The sequence below is a fragment of the Castanea sativa genome, chromosome 11 (genome assembly GCF_040712315.1).
Source record: "Castanea sativa cultivar Marrone di Chiusa Pesio chromosome 11, ASM4071231v1".
NCBI lineage: Eukaryota > Viridiplantae > Streptophyta > Magnoliopsida > Fagales > Fagaceae > Castanea > Castanea sativa.
Window position 1 is genome coordinate 25,115,967 of NC_134023.1, and position 22,939 is coordinate 25,138,905.

The window sequence follows — 22,939 nt, forward strand, 5'->3', positions numbered from 1 at the left end:
AAATAGGAAAGATTTTGTTAGATACTTATATGCAACAGTTGTTGCATAATGTGTTCAAGGGTCATGACTCATGCAATGACCAGGTGATAGTTGTTCTTTTTTTTTTTTCTTTTTTTTTTTTGGCTGCCACCTAATTCTGCATGCAGCCAAACTTTTTCCAAAAACTAGACTTTTTCCAAAAGTCGTTGGGTGAGTAGTTGGGGGAAGATTTTTCTCCTCCGAGAAGTGCTTTCCAAGAAGATGGGTTGGACTTTGCCAAATACAACATTTAATTTTCTACGTGGACTTGGGGGTCAGCCGGCAGCCGCCACCCCTCGGGGCCCCACCCCCCTGGCTTCGCCAGTTGTAATGCAGTGATTCTTTCCTTTTTATAAAAATTCCGAGTAAACGATTTAACAAAATTGCGCGGAAAGTGCGGAATTTTTTTTTTTTTTCCTTTACTATTTATAAAGGCTGGGTACATGCTCTGCTTGGCTGAACCATAAAAGACACCCAGAAAGTAAATGGCTGTGCAATTTGTAATGCGAATTGCTTTATTTCTTCTGCTGACATATGGATTAGTAGAAGAAGCATCAGTAGCAGCATCACCAGCTATTGCACAACCCAAATGCAAAGATATGTGTGGAGATGTTAAAATTCCATATCCATTTGGAATCGGACCTGCAGATTGCTACATGGCCAACTGGTTCAAAATTGTTTGCAATAAAACAAATGTCACTGATAAAGCCTTTCTACCCAGTATTGACATGGAGGTGCTGGAAATCAATATTAGTGATCCGTATGGTACTAATTCATATTATTATTATGAGCCCGGACTCATCCGAGTCAAGATGCCTATTATTTCTTCTTCGAACTGCATAAATCAGAGTAGTAATGGCGTGGACATCTCTGGAACTCCTTTTTTCTTCTCGTCATATCGAAATAATTTTGTTTCGGTTGGTTGCGACAACTTGGTCACAATGAATGGTCTTGATCCTATGGTGGTGGTTGGTTGCAAGACGAATTGCAGTAATCAAAAGCTGAAAGATAAACAAGGTACATGCTCGGGGTTCAACTGCTGCCAGACCACAGTCCCTTATGGGATTCAAGTGCTAAATGTAGATTTCGGGAGTACACAGAGAAATAGCTGTAAACATGCCTTCCTTGCAGAGACACAATGGTTAAATAAAACAGATCTCTCTAACGGTTTTCCGTATTTGGATTACGTTCCTGTGGTGCTGGAATGGACAGTACCTAACTTTACTGCCTTTGATTTCAAGGAGATACGTGCACGGCATATAGATTGGGATTCTACAAGTTACGGAGCCAAGTATTATTATTGCCTTTATGGATACGAAGGAAATCCTTATCTTTCTCCAGGATGTCAAGGTAAACTTCAATACCAACACTTACGATTTTCATCTATATGCGTGTAAGAGACCTCTGTTTTTTTTTTTTTTTTCATTAGTAACTGTATTTTTTTTTTTGAATATCTGTTTGAAAGTAGTGCAGTAATATATAATAAAAAAATTGGATAGGAAACATAAGATGAGCGTGTGTTTGAAAGTGGTGTAGTGATGTATAGAAAAGATTGAGTAGGAAAAATAAGACGGACGCGAGGCGAAAGAACACTAAATTTTTGAAGTTTTCTTAAATTTTTTTTATTTAAAAAAATTGAAGATGTTTTATTGGTGCAAAATGAAGTTAAAAAAAGGGCTAAATTTTAGGGAATTAAAAAATGAAAGTGAAAGAAAGAAAAAATCTAAATTTTAGGAATTCTTTTGTAGAATTTAAAATGATAGTAGTTATAGATGTTGTAGAAGGTATAAATAGATGGATTATTTATTTGATATTTATAACTATATTTTTAAGAGAAATTATACTTTATTTATGAAAGTATTTTTGAACCAAGTAAAACTTCAGGTTAAAAAAGAATCCCCTTCAGTATAAATACATATAGTCATCTAGATTTCACAAACATGCCTACTTTTGACTCAGATCACCCTTCACTCTTGAGCTCCACGCCCATTTTTATTTTTATTTTTTAAGCTAAAGATATAGTACGATTAAGCGTTCGGTAATACTATTGCAAATTAATTTTAAATTCTAGTAGTTTGGTTTTTTAACAGGAAATTCTTTTGAGCTTAGTAATTAAAGTACTTGAACTATACCATATATTACACCTACATATGTATTTATTAACAAAAACTCTCATTTAATTACTGTAAAAAAACAAAAATATTGGGAAAAATACAAATTCTTTAATAACTCATTTTTAGAAACGCTTTTTTTTTTTTTAATTTCTAAACATATTAAACATGTATTGAATGTTTTTCCTGTATTACACTTACCAAAATACTCCAACTTAACTAAATTCTAGTTCTTTTATCCATCGTATAATTACTAGTTTTGTTAAGGCGTTTCGTTTTATATATATATTATAGTTCCATCATTGCACATCTTTAGCATGATGATTTGTTTACAAGTATAAGTACTTGTGAGGTATGAGGGACAATGACCGGAATTCAAGTTTTCAAAAGTGAACTTCACATACATATACACTTAGATTATTTTAGAGTAAAATTTCTATCTTGTATCCAAAATATTTTTAATTCCTTATGCTTTATTATTTATATTAAACATCAACATCTTCATGTTTTATTATAATCTTGAAATTTTTTCATTTATTAAAATTTTTCTATAATTAGATCTTATATTGCCATATATAATCTATATAGTGGATTAAAAATAGTATTTGAAAATGTAATAAAATAAGACGATTAATACTTTGTTTTGGGACGTAAGTGCATAAAAGACATATTAAACATCATCTCCTTCATTCATTTGGTATATATTTATCTTAAAAATACAACTAAAATTATGGGTTCCAGTTAGCTCAACTGGTAAAGTCTCTAATGGTTGTATAAGAGATCTGTGGTTCAATCTCCGCCTACACCAAAAACTGATTGGTATCTTGGTCTGATGACAAAGAGCTATCATCAGGAGCAGACGGCATAGGTTTAAAACTCTCTCTCAAAAAAAAAAAAAAACACAACTAAAATTTGAAGAATAATTTATGCTAAGTTTATTGAATTATTAAGTAGTTGAATCTTTGTAACATGTTATTAAATTATTTTTAAAAATAATACAAGAATGATTGTAAATTGAAATATTATAAAAGAAATATCTTAACATCTATAACCTAGTCCCGAATTTTTCATTCAAATTCATAATATAGCTGGACGTATGTCTATTTTATTTTTATCATTTTTTTATACCATATTTTTACATGAAAAAAAAAAATTAAATATTGAGCCGAATAAAACACGTACGTATTTCATATCGTAGACATTCTGTCTCATGCATTACTAACTATGATTTTGAGAAATAATGCTCGGTGTTTTGTTGGAATTGTTACTATAGAGTAATTATAATAAATAAATGAAATTACATTTGGTTACGTCAAGGAAAATAAAAGATAATCATTTGGACTAGACGCCAAAAGATAGGGCCAAAAAACTGTGATCCATATTTGTGATGTATCTTTGAAATGGGAATATCAACTTCATGGTTAAAATTTTAATTTTCTTTAAAAAGAAAAAAATTAAAAATGTACATAATATATTATCACATTATTATAAATTATTTTTAAGAATTATACCTTTTTGTTTTTAGATAATATAGATAGAAAACACAGGGGATGGGGAAGGAGGGAGTGGGAAGACAAGACTTACAAAACTAGATTCATACCTAATTTCAAATAACTTATTATCACATACTAAATTTATAGTAAAATAAATTATCAATTGATTAAAACTTTGTCTTTATTTTTTTAGTGTACTAGATGCATATATATCAAATAGTTAGCATACATTTAATAAGGGAAAGTTACACATTTACTACCCTAAATTATATTCCATATAATACTTTGCACTCTAAACTTTTTGAATGCACGTTTTGCACCTTAAACTATGACCCTTGTTACACTTTGCACTCAACATTAAATTTACTACTGACTTAATTGGAGAGAAATTCAAAATTTAGGGTGCAAAGTGTAATCAGGAATATAATTTAGGGAGATAAAGTGTAATTTCTTCTTTATTTTTAAGGGATTGAAAAGATGGACAATTAAGTCTTTTCACGTAATGTCATATTTTTCCATCCAAATTAATAGAAAGTTGATGTTGGGGTACAGAGTGTAATAAAAATCATAGTTTAAAATGCAAAGCGTGCATTCAAAAAGTTTAGGGTGCAAATTATAATAAATGGTATAATTTAGGATAGTAAAATGTAATTTCTCCATTTAATAATTACTTTTGTTGCATATAATACCAATTTCAAAGTATCACTACTAGCTATATAAAAATCAAACCAAGCTAAAAGTTTATTAAAATGTTATTATATATGGTAAGATATTTTGAGTTTTATGTAAAAACTAATGTGGTAATCTCATTGGATATTGTAAAATATGGATTTTATACCCCATCTTTGCTAAATTTAGAATCATACTTTAAACATAGGACCAATTTTGGCAACAAATTTAGTTGTACCCTAAGGCTAGAACTCCACTTAATATCTTTTTATTGAATGTGGATTTTGACAAATCCATCAATGAATTACATTTTCTTTGTACATCCTTGATGCTTATAAAATTTATAGAAAATTAAAAATAAATAGCTATGTCATTAATAATCAAATGTTTAAATTTTAAGTTTTTGTAATTTAAAATCATGCATAAAAAAATAACTTTATGAATCAAATAGTAAATAATATCTGATTAACACAAAATTGAAAATCTATGTTAAGAACATTAAAAAAAAATTAAACAATGCAATTCAACGGTTAGATTTTCAAAATATGTAGTCATGTTAATTCATTCAATGGGATTTGAAACCTTAGGCTATAATAAAATATATAGTCAAACTTTTTCCTAAACAACTTGAGCTTGGCTCGAGAAAAAACTTTGTTTTTATCTGTTTATTAAAAAAACAATTCAAAGTTCAAACCTAATTTTAGGTTCAACTATTAAATAATTCAAACTCAAATACGGTAATATATTCATGAATAAGCTCATGAATATTACGCTTGGCTTAAGCAATATAATATTATTTGGATTTAGTGAAATAATGTTGAAAAGTGAGAGAGAGAGATAGTGTCCTAATTTTTAGGATCTGTTTTTTACATAAGAATTTATAAAAGTTTGAAAGCCTAAAACTTAGGAACTTTTTTAAAAATAGTACATTACTATTTTAACTGGTTTGTTTTTTTAAATTTAAAATTATTTAAATAAAAGATAGGAGTATTTTAAAAAGTTTAAGAATTTGTGTGAAGATATTTTGTACCCAAAATGATGAAACTCAAACAGAGAATCATGTTATTAATAATATAAATAAACTTCACAATGGATTGTGTTAGTTTATAAATAAATTCATAAAATATCAAATTATTACTAGTTTATTGATAAAATACAAATATCGCATTTCAAAGTAAAACTATTTATAATTTTTAACAAGACAAGATTGATAAATCTAGTTTTTATAAGTTCATAAACAAAAATAATTCTTTACAATTAACTGAAATGATATAATTTCAACCCTATTTAGTTATAAATGATTAGCATAAATTAACTACAGGGTGAAAAATTTTAGTTGTGATGTTAACTACATGTGGGAAAAGAATTAGTTAATTCAAATGTTAGGGAACAAGGTTAAATTTGTTCAATAAGAAAATGAACTAAATTTGAATATATAATCTAATTTGATGATAAATTTGAACACAGCTCGTGTTCAAGATAAAGCTGAATAAACAATCTTAAAATTTAGTACATCTTAGCTCAACTCTTTTGCAACTAATTACAAGCTTGCTACACAATCTTAAATATTAAATATGCTAATTATATCATTTATACTTTACTTCTAATGTTAAACATTTTCATTTTAAGTTAATGATTAGGTTTTAGTTTGAAATATTTATCAAAATAACATATATTTTAAATTTGAACTTAAATCTAATCTAAACTAAACTATGTATTTCCAATTATATATAATAATCTAATATATTATATAATAGGTATTACATTTATACGTTCTTATTTTTAATCTTGTGCAATTTTTTCAATAAATTACACCAATCTTATTTGAGAAATTACAAAATGACCTCCCTAAAAGTTTGAAAAAAAGTCACTACTTCTAAAGGTTTTATTTATACATGCAACATTAATTTTTTCAATAAATTACACGCAAATCTTAAGTTTTCACCTTGTTAGAGTAATGAGTTTTAGTTAACTTAACTAATAAAGTTTTTGATAGTTGAATAAGAAATTTAAGGTTCAATTCTTGTCTATACCAAAAACTAATTTGTGTCTTGATCTAATGATAAAAAATTATCATCAAGAACAAATATTATAGGTTAAACTCTCTAAAAAAAACCTTGTTACAGTAAGAATGCTTAAGATCCAAGACAATCCTAGCAATAAGGCTGCTTGAGCTTGATTAGCCTCCTTGCATTTACTATTTAACCCAAATCAATCTTGAAGAACGTCTCGTGCTCAGTACTCCCAAAATTTTAGTGGACTTATTAATTTGTCTGTCAATATTCCATTAAATATCATAAAGATGAATGCGAAGATATGTATGTTGTAAGCACCAAATACAGACAAAAATTAATGAATTTATAAATTTGCATGTTATCCTATTCTTACCAGATAGAAATGAATGCGAAGACCAGAAACGCAATAGATGTCCCGACAAGGCAGATTGTGAGAATACAGAAGGCAGTTACACTTGCAACAGGCGAAAGTCTCGACTGAAGATAGCCATTATAGGTATGTCCATATATATATAAAGGCTATATTTCATACACTTTTAGTTTTCTAAATTAAATGTACGTGTAGAAAATGAAGCACATAGAAAGTCAATTAGCATTTAATTTTTGTTCTCCTCGCAACCTATCACTTCATTTCTCTTCACTAAAAGATATAATCATACCTCGTATAACTTGATAGTTTCAGACTATTTTTGAACATTACTCATCACTCTTCTACATTTTTCCACAAAGATTACAAATCTATCTAGAAAAGATAAATTTTCTCTATAAACCGGAAAAAAAAAGTAATTATGTTCGTAATTTATGTAAAACGGAAAAAAAAAATGATTAGTAAGTGGGAAAGATGTTTCCAAAATTCTTCGTAATTATGTTCAAATCTATTTACAGTTATTCATATTTTTTATATAGCCCAAATTTTGGCTGATGTTTCTAACCAAAAAAATATATATTATGTTTATTTAATATTTCTACTTTATTTGCTTGATGTATGCAGTTATTTGTACAAGTTTTGGGGTATTGTTTCTACTCTTTATTACTTGGTGGTTATACAAAGTGATAAAGAAAAGAAACAAAATTAAGCTCAAGAAAAAATTCTTCAAAAGGAATGGTGGTTTGTTATTACAACAACAATTATCTTCAAATGAAAACAATGTTCAGAAGGCAAAATTATTCAATTCAAAGGAATTGGAAAATGCAACAGATCGTTTTAATGAAAACAGAATACTTGGTAAGGGTGGACAAGGTACAGTTTATAAAGGAATGTTAATTGATGGAAGAATTGTGGCAATTAAAAAGTGCAACACAGTGGATGAGGGAAATCTTGAACAATTCATTAATGAGATTATCATTCTTTCACAAATCAATCATAGAAATGTGGTTAAACTACTTGGATGCTGTTTAGAGACAGAAGTTCCTTTGCTAGTTTATGAATTCATTTCCAACGGCACACTTTTTCAGTACCTCCATGAAAAAAATGAAGATTTTCCATTGCTAACATGGGATATGCGCTTAAGAATTGCCACAGAAATTGCCGGAGCTTTATCATACTTACACTCAGCAGCTTCACTACCCATTTACCATCGTGACATAAAATCTTCAAACATACTTCTTGATGAAAAATATAGAGCAAAAGTAGCAGATTTCGGTACTTCAAGATCAGTAGCCGTTGACCAAACTCATGTAACCACACTCGTATATGGTACTTTTGGGTACTTGGATCCAGAATACTTTCAAACAAGTCAATTTACAGAAAAGAGTGATGTTTATAGTTTTGGAGTGGTCCTTATTGAGCTTTTAACAGGAGAAAAACCAGTTTCTTCAACAAGATCACCAGAATGTCGGAATCTATCTACATATTTTGTTCTTTCATTGAAAGAGAACCATCTCTTTGATATACTTGATACTCAAGTAAGTAAAGTTGGTAATAAAGATGAAGTCATGGCAATTGCTAACCTTGCAAAAAGATGTTTACACTTGAATGGAAGGAAACGACCTACGATGATAGAAATCATGATGGAGTTGGAGGGAGTCCAAAAAGTTTCTTCTATTCAACCAAATTTTGAAGAACTTGAATATATTAGAAATGAAGAAATGGAACCTAAGGATGAAATTTCTATTTCAGAAAGTTCATGTTTAGAATCAAGCACAGCTTCATCATCAGACGTCCTACCACTTTTATCCATTAAATCAATTTGAAAACTAGGTTTTTTTTTCATGTTGTAAACTATTATAAAATCATATTACTATTTTAAAACTCCTCCTAGTAGAGTGGCAATAATGATATTATATCTTTGTTTGGTCTTGTTTAGGTCCTTTTGGTATTGACATAGGAAGTATAATTTTAACTGTTGAGTTTTGACAATATAAGGTTCTCGTGTTTAGAGTGTTTAACAAACTTTGATGATAGAGTGTTTTGAAACTATTATTCACAGCTGGTAAGCAACTTGATAAAAAGTTTTTTAGATGTGAGAAATGACAAAAGATGACACACACCTGAGGGAATAACGAGGTAAAGATGTCTAAATACTCTTATTAGGAGCTGTAAAAGCCCCCAAAATGCTATTTTACATCTCAAACACCAAAATGCTAGTTAAGATGCTTTTTTAGCATCTTAAATTTAGAAACTAATATAGCTAAAATGTAAGCTTAACAAATCTTATTTTATTGCCTCTCTCCTCTAACTCAGCTCTCTTTCTTTTCTCACATCTTTCTCATCTTTCTTTCTCTCATTCTCTCTCACCCAAATCCTCTAGTTTCTTTTAACCTAGCTAGGCTTTATGGTTGAAGCTAAGGAGCTTCTCCTCCACCACTCACCACCACATGGGTGGTCCCTCTCTCTAAACCCAAACCCAAACCCAACTCTCCCTTCTCTCTTTCTCTCACCCAATTCATTGAGCCGAAGCTCCATGGCTAGAACTTTAAGCTCCACAAATTGTATTTTCTTCCCTAGATCTCTCAACCTCTCATTTTATTTCTATCCCTCTCTCAAATTGAATCTGTGGTGGGGGAAGGTTTGAGATGATGTTTTTCTTTGTTTTTGGTCATGCAAAGGACATGGGTGGTTCGTGGGTGCACTCTTGGTGGCATGTGAGAACAAGAGTGGGTTTATTTTGCTCTCCTTTTCCTCTCTGTATTTTCTAGAAATTTGTGTTTGCTTGTTGGGACTTTCATGGTTTAGTTTGGTGAGATTTTATGGTTATGTAGTGAGTTATCTTTAGATTTTGCTAGGTTTTTTTAATGGTTGCAATGGTACACTAGTACTTGTTTGTGGCCGAATTTTTTTTCCTTGTATAATTGCAGTGGTGGTTGGATTTTGGTTGTGGGCGGTTGCTGTGGAGAGAGACACACGAAGAGGAAGAGAGGAAATAGAGAGATGATTAGTTTATACTATTATTTTATTGGAGTGTGAAAGCTTGGATTTGTGTTACAAAAACAAGAGCTGTTTGGACCCCAAATTAATAAATTACAGCTTGATTGATTTTACTCCAACTTAAATTAAGTGTGGAATAGAGTAAATGCGAGCGAACAAACAATACAACTACTCTAAGCTATATTTATCAAAACACAGCAGTAAAATGAAAGCTAAAGAGTAGGGAAGAGTAATGCAAACACAAGATAACACGCCAATGTGTTATCGAAGAGGAAACCGAAGAACTTGGCAAAAAATCTCTCCGCCGCCCTCCAAGGGGTAAATCGATCCACTAGACAATATGTTGGGATACACGAATAGCAAGAGACCCTTCAAGCCCAATCTACCCAATGCACCTAAGCCCTCCAAGCTCCCATTCCAACAAGACTTCTCGGAACTGTGTCTTGTTTAGCTTTTCGGATCCCACAATGGGCCCGATTGCATCCGCCAAAACTTGGCTTCTTTCAATACTTCCCAATAGCACTAAAACCTCACTAGACACTCAGTGTGGGTGTGGTAAGTGTTTGGGCTATCAACCTCTCAAGGATTTGGATATGGAGAGGTAGGAGTTGAGGAAACCACAATGAATGGTGTAGAGGATTGTGGGTATGACAATCTCTAACTCTCAAGGGTTTGTGACTAGGGTTTGTGACTAGGGTTTTCTCTCTAAAAAACTCTCTACTCAATATGTGGATAATGATGGTATATATAGTGTGTATGAGGATGTAGTGGAACAGATATGACAAAATAACAAAACAGACTGTTTCGGGAGTATCTCGCAGGAAGGCCTTACCTGCGAGACACTCGCAAAAACCAGCTGTCACCATTTGTCATAACTCTTCGCATTCCAGTCATGTGTTAAGCACATGCTGCACTTTGTGGGAAGGCTACTCGCGAGCTACCCGCGAAAACTTCTTTTGTCTTCAAAGATGCCTTGAGTCTTCACACTCTCTCTCTTACACACAACCCTTACAAATAAATCTCACATAAAATACAAGGTACAAAAGATTGAACAAAATTAAAATCAAATTTGGCACAGAATTAAAGTCAACACAAAATAATTGTAAATTACAACTTTACAGAGTGTTTATATAATATTAATGTGTTGTATGTAAAAATAAAAGGGAAAATTGCAAAAATAACACCATTTTACTAACTATTTCGTTAGTTAGCAACATGTCCAAACTATTTAACAAACTAACATCTCGAGTCTAAGAGACTCGAGTTCATTGTAGCAACTCGTGTCTTATAGACTCAACTTCTATATGCTAGTAGAGCTAAGGTGGATTAAATCCACAACATAGAACTCGATTCTTACATACTCGAGTTTCTGCTCTTTCTTTCTTCCTGATTCCTTCATTTTTTTTTCTTTCTCCATCTTTCTTCTTTTTTCTTTTTCCTTCTCCATCTTCTGCCATCTCGCTATTCTTATTCTCCTTTCTCAAATTCACGCAAAAATAAATCAAAACCTTACCCTTTATTTATAGCTAAGAACGATGAGGAGAAATTGTTAGCTTTGGCGTGACACATAATGAAAATGCTAGGCTGAAACAATACCATTGCAAATGATATTTTGCAAATATTCTCCACTTTCGACAGCAAGTTTTCTCACAAGAAGTTGTTTGAGAAAGTCGGGGAGGATGATCCTAGAGTGAGCACGGTGCTTAAGCATAGCTTCAAGTTGTTGGACCATTAGATCTCTCAGTACGTGGTGGAGGAGCATTCGATCTGGGCTAATTCCGCTTTTTGTTGTGGATCTTTAGGGTTGCAAGTTGAAGTTGATCTGTGCTGTTCCATTGTAGGTCTTGCTTAGGTTTGTTGATTTCATTGTTTTGTGGGTCTTTAGATTTGCTTGATTCCATTGTTTCTCAATAAGGAACTCAAGTCTTAGAGAATTGAGTTCCACATCAGCTTGAGTTCCACATCAGATCTGCCAGCACATGGAACTCGAGTCTCTAAGACTCGAGTTGCTAAAATGAACTCGAGTCTCTAAGACTCCTCTTATCAGTTTTCAAATAACATTGTTCAATGGAACTTTTGTAAATATTTTAAAAACTCTAGGTTCCACTGATTAGACCATATATCATCACTTTTTTTTTTAAAACACACACATACACACACACACACACACACATAGCAACCACATAATTATGTTTTTTCACTTTTGAAAAGACGTTATTAGAAATATAGTTCCAAACACATTTTTTGCATTATAAGTACTTTTATACGTGTTTTCACAACATTTTTTAAACCACAGTTTTCACATCATTTTGAACAACAATACTCAAACACTTCTACCAAACAAGCCCTAATCCTCTAAGGATCTTCTATGTTCCTTTTGGCAATGGTGTAGTAAGTAGAGTTTTAATTGCAAGACTTTATTAGTAGATTTTGTTGCAATATGGTAGATTTTCAACTGGAAAAAAAAAATCTTTAGCATTTGAGTGTTTAGCTCTTTAAATTTTTGTATATGCTAAGAGTCTTGTATCTCAACTGGAACCTCTTGGTGTTTCTAAAAAAGCATCTAAGGTTCAAATCCAACCCCCTCTTCCCCCCCCCCCCCCCTTCATTGTTATAAAACTATCAAATTAACACACACACACACACACACACACAAAGTCTACATTTATAAAGTATAAACATTAATTTGTAGAGTTTTCTTCTCTTAAATAATTTTCGTCGAAGTGAATTGTCTCACATACGTAGGCAAGGTAATAGACCAGTCCATTTATTAGCAAAACATGTTTTAGGTATTGATGATTTCTCTATTTTGATTAAAGAGATTCCTTATTTTTTAGAACAAGCTCTTCTCCAAAATATAGTCTTTATTTCAAATTATAAATAAAGTTTTCAGTCTTCGCATAAAAATAAAAAATAAACATATAAAATTTCTTAAAGATTTTTTTCACGATCAAGAAACCGCCCCCACTTCCCTTTAAATCTCTTTAACAAAATTACAAAAATGAATCTTAAGAGTCTTAAACGTTTTTTCTTTTTTAGTACTGCATTACGAGCTCTTTGTTTTGATGAATTGTCTTATGTCCCTATTTCATTATATTAATTACTTTGTTATTAAAGTTAGGGGTTTGGGTTCGAATATATATATAAATTACGTATATCTTATATGGTGTTGAGGACAATTTTCATGTCACATTACATTATTTCATTGGCAACTGGCGTCATGTCAACATTATTATAGTTTTGGATAAATCTTATTTAATGCCCAAAATAAGCTTATATCTTATTCAACTATATAGATATTCTACTTATCAATTGGGCTTATGACCCACAACATCATCAAGGATGGACTCTGAATGGCAAGTTCGTATTATCTTGGTCATCTTATTCAAGAATTTACAAAAGAAAGAGGCAAGATCATTATTCTTTCTATCTCCATCAAATTTCTTCAAGATCAACTATTATCCAGCAACATCAGCAAAATTATTCATCTACTATGATATCAAATTGCATTTTGGACTATTCTAGCAGAAAACTCAATATCTAGACTTCCAGCAGCAACAAGTTCAATGCCTCAAAACCGCAGAATCAAGGATAATATCTTATCTAGCTGTGGGGTCGAACGTTGTGTTCAGATCATCATTGTAAATTTCTACTTCAATCACGAACACAAGAATGAAGTTAGCTTTAATAACATACTCAATCATGATCAAAGCAGCACCATATCTAGCTTTAACCTTGATCACATGATTACTGGCTACAACATTGCCCGGATGTACTCAATCCAGCAGCATCATCTCTAGCGGATATCAATCTCAAATTGGCTCATCCAAAAAAGTTTTCAAGCAAATTCTTTACTTGTGCATGCCCTTGCAATACAAGCCCATGCACTCAAGGGGCTAAATGTTGTGGACAATTTTTTCACGCCACAAGGCATTATTTTATTGGCAACTCACGCCATATAAACATTATTATGGATTTTAGATAAATCTTATATAGCCCAAATAAGCTTATATCTTATTCAACTGCGTGATCTTTTATTTCATCAATTGGGCTCATGACTTATGACATCATCAACATCACTATATAGATTAGGCTCAAGCAAAGATTCAAGGCTCATGGCATGTATTATCTCTCTTATACTCATGGAAAGCGGCTTCTCCAATAAAAGCCTATATTTACACAAGACAACATTAAAGCTCATGGCTAATTATCTCATTTTCAGCTTATGATCTAAGCTTATGAGTCTCTTTGGGGAAACTTTCAGAGTTATGGTTTGGTGAGCCAAAAAGTATGTATAATAAACCTCCAGAAATTCAAAGTTGATAAAAAAAACATGTTGCTTGACATGTTTTCTCCAATTCCTTGAACTTTGACAAGTTAGTGTGTAGCAGATAATATTTGGTAAGCCTCCCATTTCACATAACATTTAAAATGGTAAAATTTCTCATTGCTCTTCACTTAAAGCTTAAAACTCATTATATAAAGAATACTCAATAGGTCTAGCCATGTAAATGCTAACCAAGCAACTATTCATTCAATCTCTAACCACTCTTATACGAATTTGGAAATTTAACTATATTATTACACATAAACTATATTATTATTTTCAGCCCAATCCAACCCTAAGACATGGCTAAATCTTGGCACTCTATTTCAATTTAAGAATATACATTAAAATTTGATTATTTACTTATTTATACGAGGTCTCTTTTATGAATATCATGTCGTTGTTAAGCAACACACACTCTAGGAAAATCATAATTTATTTTGAAAATCAATATATTTTGGACATGAATTGTTAAAAAATAGGCCTATGCATTCATAATTTATGCAAATTTCATTGATGTACTTTGGCTTCACTCTTTTCACACTTATGAATATTTCTCATATATGTATATAATTTTAAATATCTTGGCATGTACTTTGTTATTTGATATCTAAAAATCTTTACTTATTACAAAATGTATCAACCATTCATTTTTCAATTCATTTGCATGCAGTTATGTAAATGTCTCAACTATTTTCTTAAAGCCATTGTATCTAAATGATGTTATATATATATATTGATGATGGGCTGAATCAAATTTCATTTGTCCATGGTGATAGTCCATGACTAAAGCACGTCCAGATCAATTCGCAAGAAAGGGAAGCGAAAAAAAGGTACCACAGGTAATGAATAGGCTTCATCCAGAAACTTTATGATCATCCAAAGTAATTCGGTCATCCATGTTATAAGAGGGCATGGACAACCAAATGACACTTAGTAAATTTCATAGTATTATCTACAAACACCAAATAATCGGACCACGTTCTATCATTCCGAGACATGGGGAGGATTTCCCGAAATCCGCTCTATTTTCTCCACTAATCCCACACATCTCCCATGATAGTAGTGGACCCGAACAAGTAGACCCACTAAAAACTCTCTACAAAAGGAACTTAACTTTATCAGCCCAGGGTACGTTTTCACTATTCATCCACTCAATATCCTTATGTTCTAAAGAGAAAACTAACTTAACCGTCGAAGAGTCCTTGGCCGGTTCACCTCGGTTACCTTTGATAGTTTATTTCTTCCTTCTCAGGTCATTCAACCACTGTTGAAGCCCAGAGCATCCAACCTACTGATTTTCGTGCATCATCAGCTGACACCGTTTGTGGGAAGTAGTTTCTAAGTGTTAACCACTTTGCTTTTTAAGACTAAAGGCTGCATGGTTCAGACTAGGTTGATGGTCACAAGTCCAAAACACCAGGAGAGTGGAAATGCCTTCAGTCATCCAAATCGTGCACCAGCATCGCCACCAACGTCTGTCCAACAATAGTTACAATCCATGACAGCTACGATGACGGATTTAATGCAACAAAATCAGGAGTTAACTAGAGAAGCCAATAGACAACGTCAACAACGACGCACCGAGGAACATGGGAAAAACTCAAAGAATGGAGGGGCGGAGAACGGCGCTAAAGGAGGAGATCAATCCAAAGGCACCATCACTCGAAGGGTGTCACATTTAGAGAAAGAAATGGACCAGATGAAGAAGGCCATGGAGGAGATGAAGGACTCCATGAGAGGGATAAATCATGTGGATGATTTTGTCCATAAAACTGACACTCCCTTCACCGCGTCCATCACGAGTCATCCTCTACCCTCTAAGTTCAAAATGCCTACCTTGGACTCATATGATAGATCATGAGATCCTTGTGATCACATTGCCACATTCAAGACAACCATGCACCTCCAAGGCATTCCAAATGAAATCATGTGCAAAGTCTTCCCTACTATGCTGAAAGGCCCAGCCAGGGTATGGTTTGGTAAACTACCACCAAATGCCATAACTTCGTTCCAAGAGTTAAGTAAGCTATTCGTCAATAACTTTGTCGGAGGCCAAAGACATAAGTGCTCCTCGTCCAACCTACTGAACATAGAGCAAGGAAAAAATGAGAGTCTATAGACTTTCATCAATCGTTTTAACAAGGAAGCCCGATTGGTAGACAAGATGGACAACAAAATCCTTTTGGCAGACTTCTACAACGGAGTTACTTCGGATTTGTTCATTCACAAGTTGTATGACCAAGAGCCACTAACGTTGGTCAAACTGATACATTCGGCTCAAAGTTTTATTAATGTTGAAGATGCAATCAACACCAAAAAGAAGAAGAAGGCTAAACGAGTAGAGACTAGATACACACACCATCCAGAACAAGGCCCTCTTTTAAAGAAAGCAAAGACAGGAGAAAAAATAGACCAAGATGGCAAGAAACCAAGATCATCCTCAAGATGATATTCAAACTACACACCTTTGAATGCCTCACTTGACTAAGTGTTGATGCAAATCAAGGATGACCTATCCTTGAAATGGCTAGAGAAGATGAAGGAAGATCCTAGTAAGCGGAACAAAAGCAAGTACAATCGTTTCCACCGAGATCATGAACATGAAGCGGATGAGTGTTACGACTTAAAACAGCAAATTGAAGTTCTTATCAAGCAAGAAAAGTTGAAGAATTTCCTTGGACGAGACCATAAGAAGGAAAAACTACCATTGAAAGGCAAAGCAGAAGAACCATTGCATCAACCACTTGGAGAAATAAGGGTTATTGTGGGAGGAACATTAACTGGAAGTTTTTCCAAAGCCAAGAAGACTTACTTACGGGTGGCTGCCCGCCAAGGACACCCAGGGCAGACGAGTCAGCTATCACTTTCACTAATGAAGATGCGAGGAGATTACATCATCCTCATGACGATAAGATCATTACCACTTTGAAAACTGCGAATTACACAACAAGAAGAGTGTTAGTAGATAATGGGAGTTCCGCAGATATCCTCTATTATCTAGCCTTCCAACTGATGAGGTTTAGCAAGGAATTACTTTGTATAGTGAATGCACCTTTGATTAGGTTTGAAGGAATGAAGGTTCTACAGCTAGGCACCATTTCCTTACCAGCCTTGGTCGGCTCTTATCCACAATAGATCAATAAGGAAATGAACTTCCTTATTGTGGATTGCTTGTCCTCATATAATACCATCATAGGATGACCAACTTTGAATAGTTGGAGAGCTACAACGTCTACTTATCATTTGTCCGTTAAATTCCAACGGAATATGGCATAGGAGAAGTACAAGGAGATCAGTTGGCGGCTAGAGAATATTACTTGGCTATGTTTGCGATGGACGAGCAGATGTAAACGATGAACATTGAAGAAAGAAGAATAGTTGTTGAGCCAATTGAAGTATTGGAAGATGTTCCCTTGGACAAATCCAACCAGAAGAAGTTTACTAGAATTGGAACAAGCATGGGGGAAAAGACGAAGTAGGATCTCATCCAATTCCTCAAGAAGAGTACAGATGTTTTTTCTTGGAGTCATGAAGACATGCCTGGGATTAATCCAAGTGTGATTACTTATTGTCTAAATGTGACCTCGTTCGTCAGAAAGAAGAGTGTTCACCCCAGAACGAGACAGTGCCATCAAAGAAGAAGTCTAGAAGTTGGTAATAGCATAGTTCATCCGCAAAGTCTACTATCCTGATTGGCTAGCAAATTTAGTGATGGTCAAAAAGGCTAATGGCAAATAGAGGATGTGCGTGGACTTCATAGATCTAAATAAAGCATGCCCTAAGTATAGTTATCCTTTTCCATGCATTGACCAGCTGGTAGATTCAACAGTTGGGCACCAATTGCTAAGTTTCATGGAAACATTCTCAGGGTACAATCAAATCAAGATGGACGAGGCAAACTAAGAGAAAACATCTTTCATCACAAGCCAATGATTATTTTGCTACAAATTAATGTCTTTTGGTTTGAAAAATACAGGGGCTACTTATCAAAGGCTAGTTAATCATATGTTTCATCTATAAATTGGATGAAATGTTGAAGTATATGTGGACGACATGCTAGTTAAAAGCGCAAAGAAGACACAGCACCTGGATAACCTCCAAGAGACTTTTGACACGCTTGGACAATACAACATGAAGTTGAACCTGAGAAAATGCACCTTCGGAGTTTCATTAGGAAAGTTCCTTGGTTTCATGGTTTCACATGGGGAATTGAAGCAAACCCTAATAAAATCTGAGCAATACTAAGCATGGAGCCACCAAAGAATGTCAAAGAAGTGCAAAGTCTCACTGGACGAGTAGCAGCTCTCAAAAAGTTTATTTCAAAGGCTACTGACAAGTGTTTGCCATTCTTTAAGGTGTTAAGGAAAGTGTTCAATGGACGGAAGACCATTAGCAAGCATTTGAAGAACTCAAGATGTATCTCACAGCAACTCCCTTGTTGAGCCTTTCCAAGCCAAGTGAGAAACTACCTTTATTTAGCAGTTTTCCCTCCTGCAGTGAGCTCAGCCTTGGTTAGAGAAGAAGGAAATGCCCTAAAGCCTGTCTACTACACCAGCAAGGCATTAAGAGGAGTTGAAGGAATATACACCCTAATAGAGAAGTTGGCCTTTTTGTTGGTGATAGCAGTAAGAAAGCTCAAGCCTTACTTCCAAGCTCATATCACCAACGTCTTGATAGATCATCCACTCAAAAAGGCCATGAACAAGCTAAAAGCAACTGGACAATTGATCTAGTGGGTAGTTGAACTCAGTGAGTTTGATGTAAGGTATAGGCCAAGAGAAGCAATAAAATCCCAAGCGCTTGTAGATTTCATTGTAAAGTTTACTCCAGCCCATGACCAGCAAACTAGAGATTAGGGGGCAATAGAATGGATCGTCATATGGATGGTTCATCCACTCAACATGCAAGAGGAGTTGGAGTAATATTGCAATCACTCGAAGGGAATCGCCTAGAGTATGTTGTTCATCTACAGTTCCCAACAACCAACAATGAAACTGAGTATGAAGCTTTTATTAAAGGATTAGATTTGGCTAAGGCATTGGGAGCCGAATCAGTGATCGTCTATGGGGATTCATGACTAATCATAGGTCAGGTGTATGGAACAAGCAAAGCCAAAGAAGAACGAATGAAAAGATATTTGAGCAAAGTCAAGCATTGCATCAAAGGCTTCACAACGGCAAAGTCTCATTCAATCCTAAGGGACGAAAACACGGAAGCTAACAGCTTGGCTAAAATAGCATCTGCAGATGAGTTGATTGATGACTAGATTAAAGTCCAATATATCCCAAGGATAGACATTCCCAAGGTGCATTAGATAGACAGAGAAGCCAACTAGACTACTCCAATTACGTCATATCTTAAGGACGGACTCCTCCCTAAAGATAGAGAAGAAGCAAGGACGCTAAGGGTCAGAGCAGCAAAATTTGTTCTTATGGATATGATATTGTATAAAAGGGGTTTCTCTCAGCCCTACTTGAGATGCTTGACTCCAAACAAGTCTCACTACATCATTAGAGACATACATGAAGGAGCATGTGGAAATCATTCAGGAGCAAGGTCCTTTGTCCACAAAATAATTCACCCAGGTTACTATTAACCATCAATGAAAGTAGATTCCAAGGCTTATGTCAAAGCTTGCGACAAATGTCAATGCTTTAGTAACATACTTAGACAACCGTCAGAGTATCTTACCTCGATGACAGACCCTTAGCCCTTTGCCCAATAGATATCCTTAGTCCTTTTCCAATGGGAACCAGGCAAATGAAGTTCTTAGTAGTGGGAATTGATTATTTTACTAAATAGGTGGAAGCAAAGCCCTTAGCAAAGATCACTGAACAAAACGTTAGAAGCTTCGTCTAGAAGAACATTGTCTACCGCTTTGGAATTCCTAGGGTACTTGTCTCAAATAATGGACAACAGTTCAATAACACACCCTTCAAAGAATTTTGTGAACAACTTGGAATCAAGAATCACTACCCCTTACCTTCCCATCCCCAGGCAAACGAGCAAGTAGAAGTTGTAAACCGATCCTTGTTTTAAATAATCAATACTTGGCTTGTAGGGGCAGAGGGGATATGGCCTGACAAGCTACCTGGTGTCCTTTGGGCATATAGGATGATAGTGAGGACCCTTACAAGATAAACTCCCTTCAAGTTAGCATATGGGAATGATGCAATTATACCCGTAGAGGTTGGACTAACAAGCTTCAGGGTGGCCTACTACCAAGACGAAGATAATGAAAAGCAGCTCCGTCTGAGTCTCAATCTCATAGACGAGGTAAGGATGGACGTAGAACAAAGGGTAGCACGCTACAAGAATTTGATGACCAAGCACCACAATGCGATGGTCAAACCTAAGCAATTCAACATAGGAGACCTCGTCCTAAAAAGGGTGTCCTTAGCTACTAAGGATCTTGTTCACGGAAAGTTAGGATCCATTTAGGAAGGACCATACAGAGTCATCAACTCCAAAGGACGAGGATCGTACTACCTAGAAGCCTTGGATGGACGAAGGCGAGAGCATCCATGGAACCTCGAGCACCTAAGGAAGTACTATCAATGAAGATTCATCAAGAAGGTCAGCATGGATGGCCTTAACCCCTATAGACTATGGGTTACCACTAGTAGTCTATCTATGTTATCTTTTAGCACTTATGTTTTCTAACAGCAATTTATGTTTTCTAGTATTTGAATTCCCTAAAAAGCACTAGCTACTAGCATGTGCAATGTCTATGGACGATGTTATGTTATGTACAAATTTCCTAGTTAGTATATAAAGCAATTTGGGTTTTCTACTTAAGTGTTTTTTAATCCTTTGCAAAATCGTAAGTCCACACGAAAAGCTAAAAAGCTATAGACGAGTAAAATCTCTAGACGCAGAGAGGTATTGTCATAAGCCATCAGTAAACGAAGGAAAGGAAAAACAAACACCACAAGGTGAAAACAAAACCTTAAGGTAAAAATAATTAGGGAAGGAACCCCCCACATATGCTCGTTGATAAGTAATAGACGAAGTAAAGCATGCAATGAATAGATGCTAGCCATGGATGGCAAATGTTTAAAAACCCTAAACAAATGAAGTCCAAACTATGGACGAGCAAACACTTATTAATTTGTCCATAGTAAGGGTAGACGTCCAACGTCCAAAAACCCTTAAACGTTAGAGCAAACTATGGACAAACAAACACTTACCAATTTGTCCATAGTAAGGGTAGACAACCAACGTCCAAAAACCCTTAAACGTTAAAGCTCAAAAAGCAACGAAAAGGGATAAAGGCAAATGTCCAACCATGGACAAGATTATATTTAAAACAACTCATTCATAAAAAGGTAGATGACTACTATCCAAAAACCCTTAAAATGTTAAACTTAAAAAGGCGAATGTATGAAACTTGCGTCCATAATAATGGACGAAGATATTGTACTTACACAAATTGAAATATGGTCCTAAACAACGGACCCCAACAATACAAGTAAAAAAAAAAAAAAAGAGAAATTTTACTTAGAAGTTCTTGGGACAAACCAGTAGGGACAATGTCCCCAGAATTTGCATCGTCCCTAGGAGGAAGCGGAGTAGTGGCATTGTCTTCAATGTTCACGTCCTCTAAGCTAGCAAGGAGCAGAGAGCTTTTAGCTGCAGCAAGGAGCTTGATGGAACTAACGTCCATCCCAAGAAAGGCTTTGATGGCATCCTGACAAAAGTCCTCGAAGCCTATAGCATAATTTTCGTCCAAGAGCTTGGTAAACAAGCCAAATGCCTTGAACTCTTTAACATCCTCGTCCTTAGCCTTATTCAAGGAAGAATGTAATTTGCTATAGGCGAAAGTAAGTTACCTTGAAATGGTCATGGATTGTTGAACGTTCAAATTCTTTGATGGACATATCGTAGCATATAGAGTCATCCTCGTTCTTCACAGTCTATTTAAACCTACCCCTGGCCAAATTCTCACTCCTTAGAAGGGTTAAGGGACCGTCTTTAGGAGTGACAGTAGGAGAGGACCTAGACAACTTTGCATCAAAATGAGTGGGAGGAATGTCAGCCTTAGAAGCCAAGAACAGTTGAAACAGAAGCAGCAGGAGGAATAGAAGGATCGAGCTCGATGATAGGAGCTTTAGATGGCATAGAGGAGTCAATTTTAGGCCTCTTACCGCCTTGACAGCTAGGAAGATTCCCTGTGTCAATTGTTTTAGACACAATCTTCTTCTTTTCTAACGAGGCCTGAGGGACGAGCTTTAACGCCATTAGAGCTAGTGGATGAGTTTTAATAGGGTCATCCCCCTCTGTTTGGAAAACTTCGTCGCCACCAACAAGACCTTTCTCCTTGTTCTTCATCATGCTTGCCATTCCAAGAAAAGAAAGGGGAAAAAAGGATCGTCAATGTTTAGACGAAGTAAATGATAATGAGCAAGTAAAAGTGCAAAGAAAAAAGATAACTTACGTCTACGAATAGTAAGCTCATGAGCAAGTGCTTCCTATATAGGAACAGGTCCAGGTCCCCAAGCTGCTAGATGATGGAGTGTCACTAAAGAATGGAAGGTTCTATCAGCAAAAGAACGTGTCTGTTAGACGCGGTTCAAGTAAAAGCTAGACAATGAAGGACAAGCTACCACTGAAAGGAATGAAATAAGAGTTAGACAAGGACAATGAAATAATCAAGACGAGCTAAAATAAGCAACATACCATCGGAGTGTAGACAATCCATTTCACTAGTGTAAGGAGGGAATGTATCCCTACCTACCTCAATAGGGTTTTCAGCCAAACACCAAGAGATGAAGAAGAACTCCTACTTCCACCGCCTATCAGACGAGGGAAGGGACCTAATTAACCTATAGTTAAAACCCCTAACTGAGAATTGGTAGAAATCTAGGGATTGGCTTATCTTAGAGGGCTTATAACAGTACAAGAACTCGTCCACAGTAAGAGGACGGTTCTCATCA

The 22,939-nt window shown here is 34.7% G+C and overlaps 1 protein-coding gene across 1 annotated transcript; it reads left to right on the forward strand.

Annotated features, from left to right (window-relative positions):
- Positions 1-402: 402 nt before the first annotated feature.
- LOC142617254 (wall-associated receptor kinase-like 8) lies at positions 403-8,605 on the forward strand. Its single transcript, XM_075790033.1, has 3 exons — positions 403-1,368; positions 6,683-6,802; positions 7,298-8,605. The coding sequence occupies exons 1-3, from the start codon at positions 504-506 to the stop codon at positions 8,497-8,499; spliced, it is 2,187 nt and encodes a 728-aa protein (XP_075646148.1). The 5' UTR covers positions 403-503; the 3' UTR covers positions 8,500-8,605.
- The last annotated feature ends 14,334 nt before the right edge of the window (positions 8,606-22,939 follow it).